At 33.6% G+C, this 19061-nt stretch overlaps 2 protein-coding genes and 1 long non-coding RNA gene across 3 annotated transcripts; all 3 read right to left on the bottom strand.

The window, feature by feature from the left end:
- Window positions 1-2542: 2542 nt before the first annotated feature.
- Window positions 2543-5167, bottom strand: LOC129572340 (uncharacterized). Its single transcript, XM_055452283.1, has 4 exons — window positions 4968-5167; window positions 4757-4901; window positions 2929-3580; window positions 2543-2847 (listed from the first exon to the last, which is right to left on the bottom strand). Exons 1-4 carry the CDS (start codon window positions 5165-5167, stop codon window positions 2543-2545), a joined length of 1302 nt encoding a protein of 433 aa, XP_055308258.1.
- A 4880-nt stretch (window positions 5168-10047) lies between these two features.
- Window positions 10048-12241, bottom strand: LOC129572339 (uncharacterized). Its single transcript, XR_008688436.1, has 3 exons — window positions 12167-12241; window positions 10847-11136; window positions 10048-10478 (listed from the first exon to the last, which is right to left on the bottom strand). It is a non-coding gene; the product is annotated as an uncharacterized LOC129572339 (long non-coding RNA).
- Window positions 12242-14448: 2207 nt separating this feature from the next.
- Window positions 14449-17775, bottom strand: LOC129572338 (uncharacterized). Its single transcript, XM_055452282.1, has 4 exons — window positions 16941-17775; window positions 16653-16853; window positions 16266-16479; window positions 14449-16182 (listed from the first exon to the last, which is right to left on the bottom strand). The coding sequence occupies exons 1-4, from the start codon at window positions 17530-17532 to the stop codon at window positions 14505-14507; spliced, it is 2685 nt and encodes an 894-aa protein (XP_055308257.1). The 5' UTR covers window positions 17533-17775; the 3' UTR covers window positions 14449-14504.
- Between the last annotated feature and the right edge of the window lie 1286 nt (window positions 17776-19061).

The following is a 19061-nucleotide window of genomic DNA, read 5'->3' as shown; positions in this document are numbered from 1 at the left end:
CTTTCTTACTCTATTTATACAATGTTTCTCATCAATTAAATTCAATTAGTGCGTTTCTTTCTCAACAGCTAATCGTTATGGTGTTAATTTGATTAGTCTCATTTGATTTGATTCGTTCTAGTTCCCAATTATGAATTACAATATTTCAACATCATTATTTCAACACTCTCCCTTCATTCATAAAAGAAAAATTTTGTGCATATAAACTTTAATTTATTGTGTTTTTCATTCATTAGTTAATTCTTTAAAGTGGCATTACTAATTCCAAAAGAAGGTAAATATAATAAAATAATAATATACACCGCCAAAGACTGGCTGTTTTTCTTGGGGCGAGACAGTTGGAATTGTACTGAAGGAAATGAAAGGAATAATAGGAATTAAAACGTCAACAATTCCAATTCTTTTGACAAAAACTACCAAAAATAATTTGAATTGCTAGTTGAATTGTCTAAAGTCTTCATATCGACGTCTGTATTCAACTATCATCACAATAACAATTTGCTTCTCATTATTTTGCACAGTATTTTCCTTTTTTTCAATGAATTTTTCTAGTTTATCAGTAAATGATACAAATATTATTTATTATTTGTTTAACACATAAAATCGTAGTGTTTTATGTAGGAAATAAGGTTCGCTCTGTAATAACATATGTCGGTAGAGCAGAAAACGTTTCTGTTGTTAGCTCACTTTGCTTGTCACTTTGACAACTTGTATGTCAGCCGCAGAAATCAGCTGAATGTGCACATCAAGGTGCACATTCAAATATTTCACCCAAGATTTCACCATGGGTGGTCTAGCGGTTTGAGACGACCACAAATCAAAACATCCTGTGCAATACGTTAAACTGTGTGTCTTTTACTTGGTCTCTTATTCGAGTTTGAATATTTTTAAAGTCACTTCTGTCGGGAATATAATGGTAAGATAGAGTGAATAATAAAACTATAAAAAAAAAACCAAGAAGAAAACTGTACATAAGATTCGTAGCTAAATTTGTGTTTTCAGTATCAAATATTTTCATCAAGAGTTTGATAGATAGTTTGATTTATAAATTCAATATATGAGCAAGTATGTGAGTCAGTGTTTTATTTTGCTGTATCCATTTTTCTGTTTCTTTGAATTCAGCCAAAACGTAGATATTTCGATGATTTCTGGGAAGAATTTGAATCACAATGTGCAGATGCAGGTTTAGTGTCGAAAGTGCCTACTATGGTGAAAAAATTGCTGACTGCATGCGGATATAATCATGCTTGGGCATTTAAAGAGGTAGACAACGAGAAAGTGACGCAGCTGGAATCATTCATACAGGCACGCCATCGCAAAATCGCAGATTCATTCGACGAATATCGTGAAATCACACCGTTTGAATTTTTGCCTGGTCATCGAGACTTGATATTTGCAATAAAAACGCAGATTTTATCCTTTGAGAATACTAAGAAGCCCAAGTCAAAATCCAATGGTGTTCCAACACACGTTCCAGATGAAGATGAACTTAAACAGATTTTGATCAGCCAAGTGTCAAGCTATTCGTCGTCATTAGCCTTGCAACTGGACTGGGGCGATGCTATTGGAAACTTCCAAACTGCAACAGATTCCTCATCCGCTGAATGCTCGCTATCGTGTTCATTGTGCAGTGCTGTTAGAGTCATTCGGTATGATGGTAAATATTGGGCGACCAGTAACATATATAAACATCTTCGGACTCATGTCAAGACCAATGGCGAAGCCAATGGCAAGACTCATGGAAAACCAAATCACAAGCCAAATCAACTGGTTACTACTCAACGGAGTAAACTCAAACTAAACAACCGAGATAATAACAAAAAAATCAAATCAGCAAGCAAATTGGGAAATAAACAACAAGATGGAGAGGCTAGTGGAAAGGTGTTAAACAATGATGTGCCAAAAAACCGTGAGTTAATAAGTGTGCAAGGAAGTCTGGAGGAAATTGTCGTTGAGCGAGTCTTTGAGATTCAAGAGAGAAATATCCAAAGCAATGTCGTTGATGAAGAATGGATGAGCATTATAGATTACGATGATCAAGACGATGATAATGCGATTGGTGCGAAGGAGCGTTTGGGTGTTCAAACCAATGTACAAACATTGGAACAAGCATTGGAAGGATTGGAAACCCATCAAAACAGCGATTCACAAGGCGATTTAGAGAGCGATTCAGAGAGTTTTTATTAACAAGTTTCGACCACAATTGATCGATTTTACTCTGTAAAAGTCTAAAAGAATCAAGAAAAGAATGCTATGAACTATGCTCAAGACTAGGTTATGAAAGTGATATTTATTCAAGTATTTATTTCAAGATTAATTTTATTTTCATGTAGAGTCTTTTCTACAAGCATGGTTTTTCGTTCATGTTTAGTGAAATAATATCTAGAATGATATATATTTGAAGCGCTTCCATATTTTGATTAAAATTTCGAAGATGAAATCGAGAATAATAAAAATTTTGGAGAAATATTATTCACAAAAACTAGTATAAGTAGTCATAAAAATACATTTATTCTATTCGATTTGTGTTTGAAAAATAAAATCAACAGTACATGTGATCATTAAGAACGTTATGCTGACTAGTTTCTATAGCGTTTTTGAGTCTTTTGTTTTCTTCAACTAGTCGATCGATTTCAGCCTTAGATTCACTCAAATTCGCCATGAGGTTTAGATTTCTTTTTTGCAGTTTATTGTAATCTAACTTTAATTGTGAATGCTGTTCTTGTTCTCGATGAAGCAAGTTTCGTAAACTCTCTTCAGTTGTTATGGTTTCTGGATATTTACCTCCACCCGAAGAATTTATAAAAGGAATTGTGATTGTTGTACGATAGTTTTCACGTAATGGACCTGAAATAAAAATCAAAATTTAATTTAGGTGAGGAAAATGGAATGATTCAAATGTGTGAATATCTAGGTGAGTATATATACGTGTCACTTGCGTAGGCGACGTCTTGGCTTGCTTTGATTCAACTGTACTTCTGGTTTTAGTATTAAGTTTCCTCTTTTTTAACTTATTTTGACTAGTACTTGGACCATGACTTGGACAAATGTCTTCACTTTCTAAATTCCCAATCGCAGTAGCATCTGGAGACGTAATCATAAAGTCATCTCGAATTGGTCTCTTTTTCCAAATTTTACATAGACGTATCATGATCAAGATCGCAAAACGCCATTTGGCACGTAACATCTTAAGTGTCTTGTAACGATTTATGATAATTTGGAAATCGCCCTTCAGTTTTTCAGTCAGTGTATTAATTTTTCCATTACGCAAAAATAGTTTTTTGTTTCCAAGCCGAAAATCAATCCATTTTAATCCGCATGATCGAAGTAACAGACCGTAAAATTCCTTTTGTTCAAGCTTTTGATTTGTGGAAATGCATTTCGAAAATTCCACATTTTGATTTTGTTTGAATTGATTAAATAAATCATCGATATTCATATGATACGGATAGCCCAGACGCATTAGCTGTTGATATGCAACACAGCCTGTTGAAATCAGTTGAGATAAAACCAAGTCTTCGTTGAATACATTAGAGCATTGTTCTTCATTTGGTTTAATGCATCGCAGAAATGAGCACTCCTAATAATTAAAAGGAGAGAATTAAAAAAATCAGATGGAAATGTAGAATTTTGTCTTTAATTAAGAAGATTTAATTTATAAGAAGATAAGTCTATAGTCCAAGCCATAGTCTATAGTTTTGTATGCTCACAGTTTCATTTAGTTTCGTAATAAGATCTGCTATTCCAATTTTTAACGTATATGTAGTTGATTTACTTCGTAAAATGTTTGCGTTACCATCTATATTACTTTTTTCCAAGCTATTTGCATTATTTTTTCTGCTGATTTTAATGTTTCGACAAATGTCATCGACTGCTTTTGGTACGATATTAGGATTCTTCTCAACAAAATTGACCTAAGGATTGAATTGAAAATAAATAATTTATGATGAGAGGATTTCACAGGTCAAATTTTAAAAACCACATGAAAGTGATGTAATTGAACATATCGACCATTCCACACAAGATTCCACACCAAATGGTCCAAATTTTCAGCCAATTTGGCGGAAGTCGGTGCAATTCTTGGTGTAGACTGGTCGATATGTTACAAAACAAAGTCTATATACAGCGTCATAGAGCACATCGCCAGCGAAATGCCGAATAATAAATCCTGTGTTCTGTTGAATCTCTGTCGGCTTCGGCATCATAATAATTGAATGGTTTGGCCAAAATGAAAAAATATTTTTAATAAGATTCGTGGTATTTTGGCATTGGATTTTGCACACGTCATCCAAAAGTTTGAAAATTCCTCTCGATTTGTCCTCAAATACGTCTGGAAAGAAAAACAGATTATCATCACTACAATTGTTATTTTATTCAAAATTGCACAGAGACAAATAGGTAAAATAGCTTAACGTTTTTCACTACGTTCCACACTAGGTTCCACATTAAGCAATAATTTTATATTTTATCGATCAAGTTATCGATACAGTTTAGTACTTACCCAATATCTGACTATTATCAAGAAAAGGAATCATTGGAATTTCAAGACCTTCTTTGGCGTACCAATTTTGTTCATCTTTTAACATGGTTTTGACAAACATTTGCTGTATTTTTTCGTTGATAAAATTGATGCACATTTGTTCAAAATAATTTTTTTCGAATGCCTCTGAAATAAATCCAATGTCATCGTTAAAATGAGTTCATGTAAATATTTACAAATAAATGTACCGAAACCTGCGATATCCACCATGTTTACTTTCATTTGTGTTTGTTGTTGTTTGGATAGGTTTCTAGATACGTTTACATTAATCGCAAACACAACTTCTTGGAATAGACGTTCATATAAACATTTTGATAAGAAGTTCTTTGCTTTGGTTGCTTGAGATACGCTTAAATCCATACTACAAATAATAAATAGTTCAAAGGCTGTAGATTTTTTTTGATCGAGAATTTTGCTTTATACTCACATGATATCCGAACCATTTACTATAATACTACGCGTTAGCAAAGCTGATTTTAAAATGTTTTCGTCAATTTTCAAAAGGCGTGCACTTTGTTCCAAATGAACTCTAGATAGTTCGGATATTTCACACTTTTCTGATAATTTTTCCTCAAACTCAATATTTCCCAAATGTAGGATTGCTGCCAATATTCTATACATCTGCATCCTTCCTTCACTCGTTATACCAGCAATAGATAATGATCTATCTGCCTCTTCAAATTCTCTTGAGTCGTTTGTGATATGAAAGTTTGACAAATACTAAAAAATTCCATTATATAAAATATTTCAAATATAATAATAAAGAGTGAATGAGATTTCGAATAGGTTTTTGGAGGCTTACCGCATAATTTTCAGTGATGTCTAGGTAAAGTTCTTTGTGCAAGTTTGCAGCGGATCTGATTAAATGCAATAAGTGGAAATTGCTTTCGTTTTTGTTTCTGGAATAAATTCTGCTATTTTCCAATAATAAATAGGAAAATTGAACTGACGCCAGACCAGCTAGCGAATCTGGATGAAAGTGCATCTGGAATTCCAATACAAATGTATAAATGATAAAATATCATCAAATTTATAGAAAAAACAATTCTATGAAAAATATGAAAAATTGCTCACCTCTGTCAGTTTTGTAAATCTTGAGCTGTTTCTATTTAAACCTGTTGATGCATTTCCAAAAAGCTCGAATATATGGTTAGCAGAAGATATACTTTCTTTGATCTGATTAGATAAAGACGATTCACCTATGAACGATAATATATGCGATGCACTTTCGGTTTTTCCAGACCCCGACACACCCGTTAAAATAATTGATTGTGGTCTTTCTTTGCGCTGAATAATTCTATTGACTACAAATAATAAGTTTTTAAGTCCAAAATCAAGTCCAAAATATCTATGAGACACATTGAAAAAATATTTTATACATAGAAAAATACTGAATTGGAAAAATTCCATACATTCTCTATTTTAAATATAGGTTTCTCTTTGTGCCAAATGAGTACATTTTTCTATGAATTTTAGTTAAATATAAAAACATGATATGTAACACTTTGTGTTTCTAAAATTACCCATTGCATACAAATGTGGTGGTAGCTGGTCACTGCAATCTGTATGATACGATCTCTGTGCCTCTTCAGAATACAATCCATTTATATTCCTGTATGGATTGATCGAAATAAGGACCTTTGCCACATATGTCTGTACATAAAAACATGAATGAAATTTTCATAGAATTTTTCAGAAATGTTTTAGCAATAAATTTCATTTATTCTAGCAAGAAATACTCACGTAAATATTTTCATTCTGGAATCTTTGTTTTAAGCATGAAATAATTGCTTTTTCATCTTCGAGTTCACAAATATCAGTCGTTTCCATTTCATAGAACCTAACTAGGAACGCAACAAAATATAATAAAACTCTTTTCTATCTGAATAATTTAACACTTGGTCGAGCACTTGGTTCAATGTGTGAAATTCAGTGGTACATTAAATTATTTTGAAAACTTAGCAAGCAACTTATTCGAACAAACATGCGACCAACAAGGCGACCAAGCATGCGACAAATTCAGCGCTGCTCTAGTCAATATGGTGTATGTACGAGTATGGTTGTATTGGTCAGTAAACTATTAGGTAAACTAATACACGCACATCACACAGTCTTACATACAATAGAAGCAAGAATAGAAGATTGTCATCGATTGCTAAGTCAACTGTCAATTCGACTGTCGTGCGTCCAACACTTTGGACTATTGAATTGGTTGCCAATGGTTGTCAAAGCGGTCACGAAATTCAATTAGACGTCTAGTAGCCATTGCAAAATAGAAAATAAGAAAAACTTAGAAAAACAGTTGACATAGAAATAAAATAATCGACACAAGAATCGACATATAAATAACTGGCCGAAAAATGGCTCGTACGCGTTCACAGGTGAGGGAAGCTGATTCAACAAGTGCTTCAAACGAAATTCAAGCCGTAACAAGGTATTTTATCAAGTATTTCAAATCTGTATATAAATATCTGATTTTTATTCGACTCGTTCCAATCGAAAAGGCCCGGTAAAATGTTTCATGAAGTTATTTTGTTCATTTTATAATATAGACGTCTATCTGATCATCGAACCAATCTACTTGCCAAACCACGAAGTCCATCAAAAATATCGAAGCTTAAACATAAGCTGAAGTCCAAACGAGACTCTGAGAAATTCAACAAAATGCTACTGAATGCCAAACAAAATTTATCGAAGGTATGATGAAAACAAACCAATATATGATTATCTAACTCAATTTCAATACTTGATAATTTTATCATTTTGAATTTCCTTTCAAGGCTGCTGATAGAGCTATCCCGAATCGGCCGGTGCCACCAAAAAGTTTGTTCGATCAAATTCACGACCCAATACTTAGCGGGGAAGCCAAACGGAACCTAAAACCGGTTGTTATCGTGATTGATGATGAATAATTCTTGGATTAGACGACAGATATTTGCACCATCCTTTCTGATCAGTTCTAAAATCAAATGACATCTCTTTCAAAAACATTTCCACATTTTCTACGCTTAAAAAATTATCTTACGTCCAAAAGTCATTTAAATATTTTGCACAGTATTATCGGTTCCATATGTACATTTCTGACAGTATGAAACGCTAATAATAAATACTTATTTCCAAGCTTATTGCTTTAAAAACCAAAACATTGAATAAACTTCGATTTATACACACTTGAAGTCACATGGATTTGTTTATATTTTTATTTATATAGTGTCAATAACACATGTAGCCAAGCATGTAGCGAATAATCAAATGTCAAAACATATGTGCTAGCTCATATGTGACAAACATTATAAAATATGCTTATCTCTTTCTAACACAAAGAAAATTGATAAAAATGACAACTGTATATCCAAGTGTATATCAAACACTTGGCATACTACTACTACTTTGATATAAAAGTAAATGGCGGGAATTTCTGAAATTCATAGAGCAGACAAGAGAGCAGACCTAGAAGCAAGGCTTGGAGCAGACGAAATCAAAATTGCATGGACGCTTATCAATGGATTTTACATTTATTGATTTATTTAAACGTTTTCAACAAGGTTTTCAAAGTTGAACTGACACTATTTGTATATTTTGAATATAATACTTTTGCATTGTCATTATAAAAAGAAGAAAAATAGAAAAAGAAAGGAACTTATGCCAAGTTAAAATGAATATCACTTATAACTCCTCGCTGAGCAAATAATCTTAGATGAATGTGTGAATGCTTTAGATGAATTTTTCGATGTTTCCAGATATTTCTGTCCATCATTACTAATCTCGGTAGCTCGGTAGGATCGATTGAGATTCAGTCTATTTAAAGTTATTTAAGTTTTCCATGCGATTCATAGGTAACGATTTGGTTGGACTCGTCCAGTTGGCATCTGGCTCGCAGGAGGCGGTGGTGGTGGTGGCGGCGGTGGTGGTGGTGGTGGCGGCGGTGGTGGTTGAATCTGTATTGGTGGTGCTGTTCCGTTGGCTGTTTCTGCTACGGCTCGCAGAGCATTTATAATGGTTTGGATGTTTTCAGCTTTGGTTGAATGCGGCGAGCACATGTGCTCCGAAGCAAAATTTTCGACGTCACTGTGAGTGCCTCGTGCATGCTCACCACAGCCAAAACAAGCCCAAAATTTTGAATACATAATACGTCAAAATATTCGTGGAAATATTGATTAGAATAATGATCAAAATGATGCGATTCAAAGATTAGTTTTATCCAACTATTTAGCTAGTTATTTGACCAAATATTATAAACTGATGCGCAAATTGATATGAAAAGCTAGATGAAACGCAAGATGAAACGATATTCTAGCAAGTGTTCTAGACGAAATTACAAGCAAGACTACAAGCGATTAACGTGCGCCAACTTTTGCAAAAATATCAAGAAAAATATTCGACACAATATTTAGCACAAGGTTTGACATTTTTCCACAAAATCCAATGTTTCAACACAAGTTTCAACCTCGAAAAATGGAAACTATGTCAAAAAAACTCAAATTTATGATTTTGTTCGCGGTTTCGCGATTAGCAATGGCATACCTTCCAATTTTGTATCAATGAAAAAAAACCAACACTTGGATCGAATGACCAAGCAATTGTCGCTTGTATGAGAGATCAGTTATTCGCAACTACTTCAAGAACTACTTTTATTATAACTAAAAATGAAAGAAAAAAACGTAGACGATCTTGTAGGCGATTCGATTTATTAATTTTGTTAGTTATAATACACATCAATATACACGTCTTAAATTGTGGTGTACCGTTTTATGCTATTTTTTAATTTGCACAAGAATTTGCACCTATACCAAGACCTATAGAAACTTTGTTCAAGTGTACACTTGACTTGCTGGTATTTGTTCATGTTTTCTTTCCAATTCGAATGGATTGGTCATGACCAAGACAATTTTTCCAACATATAATAATTACAAATGTAGCCATTATTTACACACAAGCCTATACATATTATATTTTTGTCGCCTCTTTTTTAAACACACTTCTAAGTAGAAATTGAAAAACTTACCAGCTTACAGATATGATAAAAGGATATGTTTTATGGTCTACCATTATTTCGATAAATTGGAGCCAGTTCTTCAAATCGGATTTCTTAGCAAATTACAATAATAATTTTGATTCCATCTGATTCCAAAAAAGGAAATTTATTATTTCTGTGGATTCATCGGACGGGGTGATTATTGATATTCAAAACTTCAAATATCAGTATCAACTTTGTATTTAATCTACACTTAATATAACTATGTATATATCGAGGTATATATATTTGTATTTTTTAATAATTTTTTTAATAATAATAATATTATTTGCAAAGGTGAAAATCTTTGGCGCTATTCTTCTTCATTTTGTCTGGAGTTCGGTTAAGAGAATGTGTTTTTTAATTAAAATGAACGCACATATCTCTCAAGATATCTCAAAATCCAGATTTTTTTAAAAGCAAAAAAAAAAACAAAAAAATGGAGATAGAAAAAAATTCTAATCTAAATCAATAGATTTTTTGTGTTCTTTTAATTCTTATTTTTTTATAAGCAGATGTAACAAAGATCATTAGATTTAGAGCGAAAACGGAAGTAGAAAAAACCAAAAATGAAGAAAAAAATTTAATAGAATCGAAACGTTTTTGAAACATAACTAGATTATTATTATATGTTTCAATATATATTTTTGTGGATTTAAAAAGCTTGATCGTAAATTACTAGATGTTTGTTGTATTTTTCTGTAGTTTTATTGCTGTTTGTTGCTGATAAATGAACAGTGCCTCAATATAATATTTTGTGTTTTTTGTTCGATATGAATTCGAATTCGCACCAAATTTGCCTATTCAAACTTGTGTTTTATTTTTAGATTAAGCCAAGGATTTAGCTTCCTCAATCTGATCATCCAGCTCAATCCGGTAGAAGATGTTGTTTTTTTCCCGGATCTGAGGTCGAACGTCTTGACGCTGTTGGGAAATGGAAAATTTATTTCATTAATTCTTTTGTTGATGTGAAAAATCATAAATGTTGGACAAATAAATTAAATAATAAGTTTCAAAAGTGATTTGAGGGTACGAAAGAGATCAGAAGAAATTTGTTTCAAACAGAAGACTTTGATTTAGATGACGTGTCGTTGTGAAATTCTAACAAAATCAACTCTTTTTGGCACTCACAAAGTTTGTGTTATGCAGATTAACTAAAGTGATCCGAAAAGTTTCATATAAGAACAAATCCATAAAAAATTGTGCACGTCGCATAGTTATGGGATTTTTTCTTGATTTTTTTTCGAGAAAATGGACAACTTTAAAATTTGTTAGTTAAAATAATGCATTACCTTATGAAACGCATTGTTGGTATCGTTGATTGCTCCAACTAATGTCGGATTGTGGTCGATCGTTTGCAACACAGTTGGTGAATTTTGCCAATCGATTTTTCCATTGCTTTCTTCTGAAACTTGTTGCAACAAATACCCTTTATCCGTCTTATCACCGATTTGTATGTTGTCTACCAGTTAGAGTAAATTTTCCACGAGTCTTTCACCGGTCACCATCGACAACTTCGCTAGCAAACTTTATTACCTACGCCTTTTATTTGGTTTTACCAGATGAATCCAAGGATGAATGACTAAATGGAGAGAAAGAATATTTGAAAATAAACTAGAACACTGACGAATAAAACCAAAAATATTTCAAGTAAACACTTCGAAAAGGGAAAAACTGTGTAAAAAATACTAAATGATTGTTCTTTTGGATCAATGTATCAATCATGAATGAATAAAGCGATCAACTTTGACCATAGCTGTTTGAAGTTCAAAGATTGGAAAATTGGTATTAACTTGTTCAAGAACTTGTGTGATGTTCAAGGTGTTGTTTGTTCGAACTTTCATACATTTGATTATTTCAATGTCAATCTCTCACTCATGTATCTATCTGAATTGTTTCTGTTTTTTGTTCTGAATTCTTTTCACTTTGCTAAAAGTCTAATCAGTCAAGGTGTGGGTCCACCTCAGACGCAGTTTCACTAAGAGGCAAGCTAAGAGGTCAAGTAAGAGGTTCACTTTGAAGTCGATCGACTATGCGACGAATTATTACACAATTGCAAGCACAATTGTTTCAGGCTCGTTTTGCGAGAAAAATTCACCAATTTTTAAGAAAAAGTTTCCAATTTCACCCAACAAATCACTTTTCACGAAAAGATTGATTTTTTCCACAATTTGTCCAATAATTTTGGAATACTTTGCAACTTCTACAATGTATTTCATAATATTTGTCACCAAATTATCCATTGTAGAAAAAATATGGGAAAAGCATATGTTCAATCGATCGGTGAACTCACACTAAAGATCTCATTCAATCCATTCATTTCAGTCGCAACTAGAGATGAGAATATTGGGCAGAAACAATGTTGCATGATCTTGCACATGATCTTCGCCAAGATCTTCGCCTGATTTTTGTTTATTATTTCAACTCGTACCAAGTCAAGTACAAGTATTTCTTGTACAATGGAGTGCATTGTTCAAAATCTCTCTCATGGTCTATGTATATCCCATAACTGAGATTGAGTGATCAAGGGCAAAAGACAATCCTTTCATCTTTTTGATCGAAAAATAGCGATCTTGATTTTGTAAAAAAACATATCAAATTGTGTTACTTACGTGAATTGTGTGCAAGTTGTGTGGTTTTTGCAAGGGTTTTTGTCAATCTCCGGGTACTTGTGGCCAAACTTGTGGCATAAGCAAGGGCATAAGAAAAAAACAAGAAAAAAGTGTACTTTTGACATTTCAACAGAGCCGAAACAACAGCTACAGCTGATGTGTACGTGTATGTAAGTCGTTGGTGCACACAAACGCACAAGCAAGCGGCTCACGGATACACATGCAAGCGGTAAACGACACATAAAAATGCAAACTACACTAAAAACTACGTTAGAACACAAATAAAAACACAATTTGTATCCCAGAACAGATTCAAAGTTCACGCTTCAACATTATGTGTCTGAATGTATTGGACAGTTCGAAATGGTTTGGGATTGTAAGTGAATGTGTGTGCATGCAAATAGTCAAGCAAATAGTTGAAGAAATATCATCACGTGTGGAGAAATGTCAAACATAGTGTCAAATATATTTGTACGCGCACATTAACCTAGACATTAACACAAGCATTAATATCGTTTCATATCAATTCCCGCATTTTTTTCGAAAAATAGTCCAGAGAATGGCAAAAAATCAAGCAAAAAACAACAAAACTACGAAAAAGTACAAAATGAAAACCAACAGATATTGGTTAAGTTTGTTCAAAATCAAGCCGTGCCGAATTCCACTTGATCGATACAAGGTTGAAAGTCTACTTGGAAATGCAAGTGAGAATGTCAAGGAAAATGTTCAAACCAGTGTTCAAGGTTAGTACAGAATATTGAAATAAAATTATTCACTGCATACATTATTCGAATTCATGAACACATGAAATTTATTTGAAATACAGAAGCGAAGGTAACAGGGAAGGTAATGTGGACCTGTTGCAAATGTTTCTTTTTCGTTCACAACAATTCGGACGTGGTAAATAAAGCATCAAAAACACACAGCTGTGATGAAGTTTCGCAATCACAAAAGGATTCCAATTTAATAGCATTCAGAAATGCTATCAATTCCATTACTGCAGCGCCACTACCACCACTACCTCCACCTCCACCGCCACAGAACAATCTCGAGAAACCAAAATTGTCATGGAATCAGCTGAAGGAATTAAAAGTCAAAAAGTTTACTACTGTTGACGGTGCTACTGAGGTTATCCCGAAGACAAAGCAAATATTGAAGTATGCACCAACACAGAGCAATGCAAACGTTTTCATCGCGAATTATGACCGAATGACTTCAGAATTAAGTGAATTTTTGAAGTATGTAAACACGGTTTCCATTAATAGTCATTAGAATCTGCCGAATTTTTAATGACATTTTTCTTTTAATTTCTCTTCAAAATAGAAAACGCGGTATTCGGATGTAAAAAGACAACAGTACAAGCAACAGTACCAAGAACAGTACCCAAGACAGTACCTTAAGACAGCTTCTAGTTTTATTTGCTCAGCGAGGAGTTAAAAGTGATATTAATTTTAACTTGGCATAAGTTCCATTCTTTTTCTATTTTTCTTCTTTTTATCATGACAATGCAAAAATATTATATTCAAAATATGCAAATAGTGTCAGTTCAACTTTGAAAACGTTTAAATAAATCAATAAATGTAAAATTCATTGATAAGCGTCTATTGGTCCGAGCTTTTTGCTTAACCTCTGTCGATTCACGACACGAAAAGATGTTCAATTTGGTTTTTGTGGTGTTCTTTCTTGATTTCTATGTCAACTGTTTTTCTCTGGGTTTTTCTGATTTTCTATTTTGCAATGGCTACTAGACGTCCAATTGAATTTCGTGATCGTTTTGACATCAAATTCTGTGTTGGACGTCTTCAGATTTTACTTCGGGTGAAAGTTTAGAAAGTGGAGGCATTTGTCCAAGTACTAGTCGCAAGACTACTCGAAATAAGTCAAAAAAGAGGAAACTAAACACTAAATCCAGATGTAGAGTTGAATCAAAGGAAGCCAAGACTCTCACAAGACATTTTAATGTCCAATTTTATATGCCTAATTGTATGCTGACAAGTATGCTGAATTCCAGATGGGAATTTTTTTCGTGAGCTAGTGTCCTCCAAGTATCATTACTTACGTTGGTTCATATGCTCAAGCATACGCTTCTATTCTAAAACAAAAATAAAAAACAGAAAAAACACTCTCGTTTAGCCAGCCTTAAATGGCTTATATAAAAATTATATTCACGCTTATTCTTAAATGAGGATAACACAATTTAAACTTAAATTATTTTCGATGATAATGCAATTCACAAGACAATTCACAGTTGTTTATGTAAAAAGGTATAATGTAGTGGCTTATTTCTCTAGTTGGAAATCTCATCATCCAATGATCTGGCGCGTTGTGTTTATCTAGTTCAATTTTGATTGGCGTTGACAATTTCCAAAGTAGCACTTTCCATTGCTTTAAAGTCAATTTGATCGAAAAATAATGTTCTTGTGTCCGGGTCGACCGAAGGAGATGGTACAGTTGCAATATATTTATGCAAACTAATGAATTCGACACTTGCTGGAATCAATGAACCTTTGTCATTAATCAAATACCACGATGACAAAATTTCCAAATTAGGTCTATTATAATCATCTAAATTCACTGAATCAAATTTATAAATTCTATCTTTGACCAATTTACGATTGGCGAATCTAAATGCATGCACTAATCCAATATGTACCATTTCATTTCCATCTCTTTTCATATTAAAGAAACACCAATCTCCCAATTTTATTTGTTTCGATATGTAAACTGTGCTTGGTGGTGATGAATCAGTTGAAACACCAGGCTTACTTTTTTCTTGAACACGAATCAAACGGTCGCTACTTATTTTTTTCGTGCCTTCAGACAGTGTCCAAACCAATGTACTTTTCCGCAAGAGTTGTTTCCGTCCCAAATGATCTGTTGTACTTATGAAGGCACGCTGATGATCTTCCTCTTCTTCTAAAAACGGGGTTTCATCATTTTCTGGAACATCATTTATATTCTCCGTAAAATCGTCTGCATCATCGATGTCGATCTCGCTTTCATTTTCGTCGTCACTATTATAGCTATCACTCGTTTCTTCATCGCCTCTCAAGCCACTTAGAATATTTATTTCACATTCATCAATCTCATCTGGATTTATTTGCATTTCAAAACGATCAGCATCATTGATGGCAAAACGCTTTGCACGCTTTAAACATTCCTCAATTTCTTCTTCATTTGGGAGATTATATATTTTTGTGGTTTGGTGCTTCTTCTCCAATTTCGGCAATTTAATATCTAGACCTGATAATTTTGAGTAAACTATTTCATTCTGAACTTCGATTCTTCTCACCATATGGAGCAATTCAAGGAGTGTAAAATTTATTTTAGTGAAGTTTGGTGTGCCCATTGAGCGCAGCTGTCTGAATGCGCGTTCACAAGCCTGGCTATCAAACATTGTAGTGAGAAATAGCTCAGGCTTGTTTTCATCTCGAAATATCCGAATTAATTTCAGCAAATTCGCCCCATTCAGCTCTGTGCATAAGTATGCATTGGATGTGATAAAATTTTCGCGCAAAATATATTTCGATTGAATAATCCACTTTCTCCAGATTCGTAGAAAAAAAATGGCATGGAATAACATTTCAATTCTCTCGTACGGAGTGATATCATAGTCCATCAAACTTGTAGACACTTTCAAACATAAGTCCAAGAAAAATGATGTTGCCTCACTGTCTGGAATATATTCTTGCAATGCTCTGCGTGTTCTTATGTTCATACACTTTTCGAACGATTTGAAATTTTGACGATCTATAGGCGACACATCAGATAGTACAAGGCCATGTACTTCCTTTGGGGCATTTCTAATTAAAAGTTTTAAATGTGCTACAGATGCTAGCTTATTTCCCATTGGAAGAGCAGCATATGAGCGTAGAAAACAGGTTCTAAGTTTCAAAATGCCATGAGTCGCATCTTGCATGAAGCATATTCCGCCATCCAAGCACATTTGGTTTCGCATTGCGGCTAATAACCTCGGGTCACCGTCCGAGGAAAATCCACGAACTTTGATGCCAAATCTGAATATATTTGGGAAAATGAATTACTATTCGTTCGAAAAAAGTTATGATTGCATTAAAAAATATTATTTTAGAATATATACCTATTCAGTTCGGCGACAGTGTAATTCCACCTTTTAACGACATTGCGCGCCGTAAAACGATTGTCCGTACCGAACATTTGCAATACGAACGGTGCAACTCCTTCTTTGAGAGGAATGGCTAAAATGAGGTAAATGTGGGATGACTTCGTCATGCGGCAAAAACTTTTTATCATCTCTTCATCCTGAGTTGTTACTTTGAATCGTTGTGGACAACCTGTGAGAATATAGATATTTTCAATATTTTTGTTTTGATAAAAAGAGATAAACCACCAAAGATGAAATTTGAATTACAATTTGCAGAAGGAATGAAAAAAAACCTTATAGCTGCCAAAACGTTGGCTGTAAAGAAAACTAATAGAAAAATAGCTCTTGAGAGTAAACTTTTACCTGTTCTGTCATCTATGAGCAATGTCATACCAATCAAATGGTCTGAAGATGGATCGTACAATATTTTTGGGACGAGTCCTGACCCATCCTCACATATCCAGACATCATTTCCAGCATTGTGTTCGTGCAAGTATTTTGCTAGATCGTTACAGCGAAGTTGTCCCTCAATAATACATTCCTTAGTATCTTTTATGCAACGTACTGAAGAAGAAATTTATACAAAGTTATTTACGTATTGAGTTTTTGATATTCATAAATATAAGAACAACACTCAAAACAACCACTTACAAATTGTTTTAGTCGATGGAATTGGTAAATTTTTGCTCAGTGTTTCATAACAGGTGCGGCCACAAAGTAAGAATATGTACGTGGAGAAGTATCTGACAATGTCATTGTATTGATAGGCGTGCTTTGATTTATTTGAATTGTTTTTGGCAGTTTTGAGAAGCTCTGTTAAAATAACTGAGTATTCTCCTGTGTGCTCATGTACTACGTTTGTCCCAGCGTTTGTCATCAATTTATCAAAACCTTTCAAACCATCATTCAAAGCATGTGATTGCATATATTCTATGTTGTCCCGAAGACCCAATAAAATGATTCGATGGCCTGGAAGGAACTCAAATACATCTTGGTCTTTGTATGCACTTAAACTGTCATCACAATATTTTAATTCATCTAAATCTGCGATTACTTTGCACAGAATTTTATTTTTATTTTTTTCAATGTATTTTTCGAGTTTATCAAGTGTCTCATTTGTAATTTGCTTAACACTGAGCATACAATCATAGCCACATTGCCAAAGTAATAGTTTTAAGAACATTGGCACGTTGTGCCGAACAAAATTTTCAAGATTGGACCACTCGTTCGTTATTTTTTCCATTTTTTTAGAAATTCTTGTCACAGGAATTATTTTTTTAGATTTTAATCGAAGTTTCAGTTCGGAATTTAATATGTGTAATACAAATGACAGATGACGTTTGAATTTTTATACGTTAACACTGTATTACCGATGATTGTCAAATATAGAATGTCCAATGTCTAACATTGGGATGGGAATTGTGGAATGAAAGGAATTGAAAAAATTAACGTTTTTATTTTCGGAATCGTATGTGTCTCGCCCCTTGCTGTTTTTATTCAATTCTTATGATTGAAAAAAATATAATAAATATTGTAAATAGAGTTGATTCTGCATAGTTACATTAAATGGAATGAGTGAAAAATATACATTTTTCTGCTTATAGCGTAAATCACATTTGGTTAGGAAAAAAAATGCGTGTAGGTATTAGCTAATGACTTTAGCCTGAAGACATTATCAGGAATCTTTTTGAGTGACGATTTAAAGTTGTCGCGTGAAGACGATTGTTGAAACAATGGTTTAATCAAGTTTGAGTATGAACACATTTGGTTGATAGGGGCGGTTTTCGTGATACTCAATCGCTGGTCGACAATTTTAAATAAATATGAAATTCGGGTATTCCTTGCGTTTGTATTCTGGGTGACGAAGTTTTTTAGGCGCGGGCAATGAATAATATCATTGATGAGATCGTAGAAGAACATCATTGAAGCGTTGATGCGTCGTCTTTGTAGCGATTGAAATGTTTTAGAATTTTATTCCCGCTGCAGCACTTTGTCAAAATATCAGCTGGCATATCATCAGTTTTCAAATATGAAAAAGCCATTAAATTGTTTCATGTATAAATTTGTGTTTTATGTCTATGTGTTTACTTCGTGGTGAATAGCTATTGTTCTTCGCTAATTCCATTGCACCTTTGTTATCGCACTGTATTAATATGCTATTTGGCCCGGAATCAATAAGTTCGTTATATAATTGTTTTAGCCATAGTGCATCTTGACAAGCACTTACCATTCCCATGAATTCAGCTTCTGTACTTGATAGTGCGACCGTTGGTTGTCTTTTTGTAGCCCAACTTATTGCTCCGTCAGAATTTCTTTTAACTGCAAAAACCCATTTGTTTCGTATCGGTTTTTTGTCTCTTGGCAATTCATTCATTGTCCAGGTCTTATTATCTATTTGGGATTGGAACTCCCCCTTCATTGCTTCTTTCCAATTCGATGATTGCGCACTCTCCATAGCTTCATCGTATGTTTTTGGTATGCTTATTTCTGCTCCAACATCCACTGTTTCACTAGAGTGGTTTTTTTTCGACTTTTTTCGAATTTTACGTCACCAAATAGCTTAATCGTTGCAGAATCATACAAAAAGAAAATTCCAACAAAAAACTACCCTAAAACCTGGGATTGGGACCTGGCGCCCGAGCTATAATTATTCAGATAGCCAAAAATCGCCATTTTTGGCATTTTAAGGTCTTTTTCCTTAACTTTACCGCATGTTTTAGTATATTTTCCACCTTGTGGTCAAAGAACATAACATATTTAATATAAAAAAAC

The sequence above is a fragment of the Sitodiplosis mosellana genome, unplaced genomic scaffold (genome assembly GCF_009176505.1).
Source record: "Sitodiplosis mosellana isolate CC-2019 unplaced genomic scaffold, AAFC_SMos_1.0 Smas_scaffold_4767, whole genome shotgun sequence".
Classification (NCBI taxonomy): Eukaryota; Metazoa; Arthropoda; class Insecta; order Diptera; family Cecidomyiidae; genus Sitodiplosis; species Sitodiplosis mosellana.
This window is presented reverse-complemented; position numbering and strand designations above follow the sequence as displayed.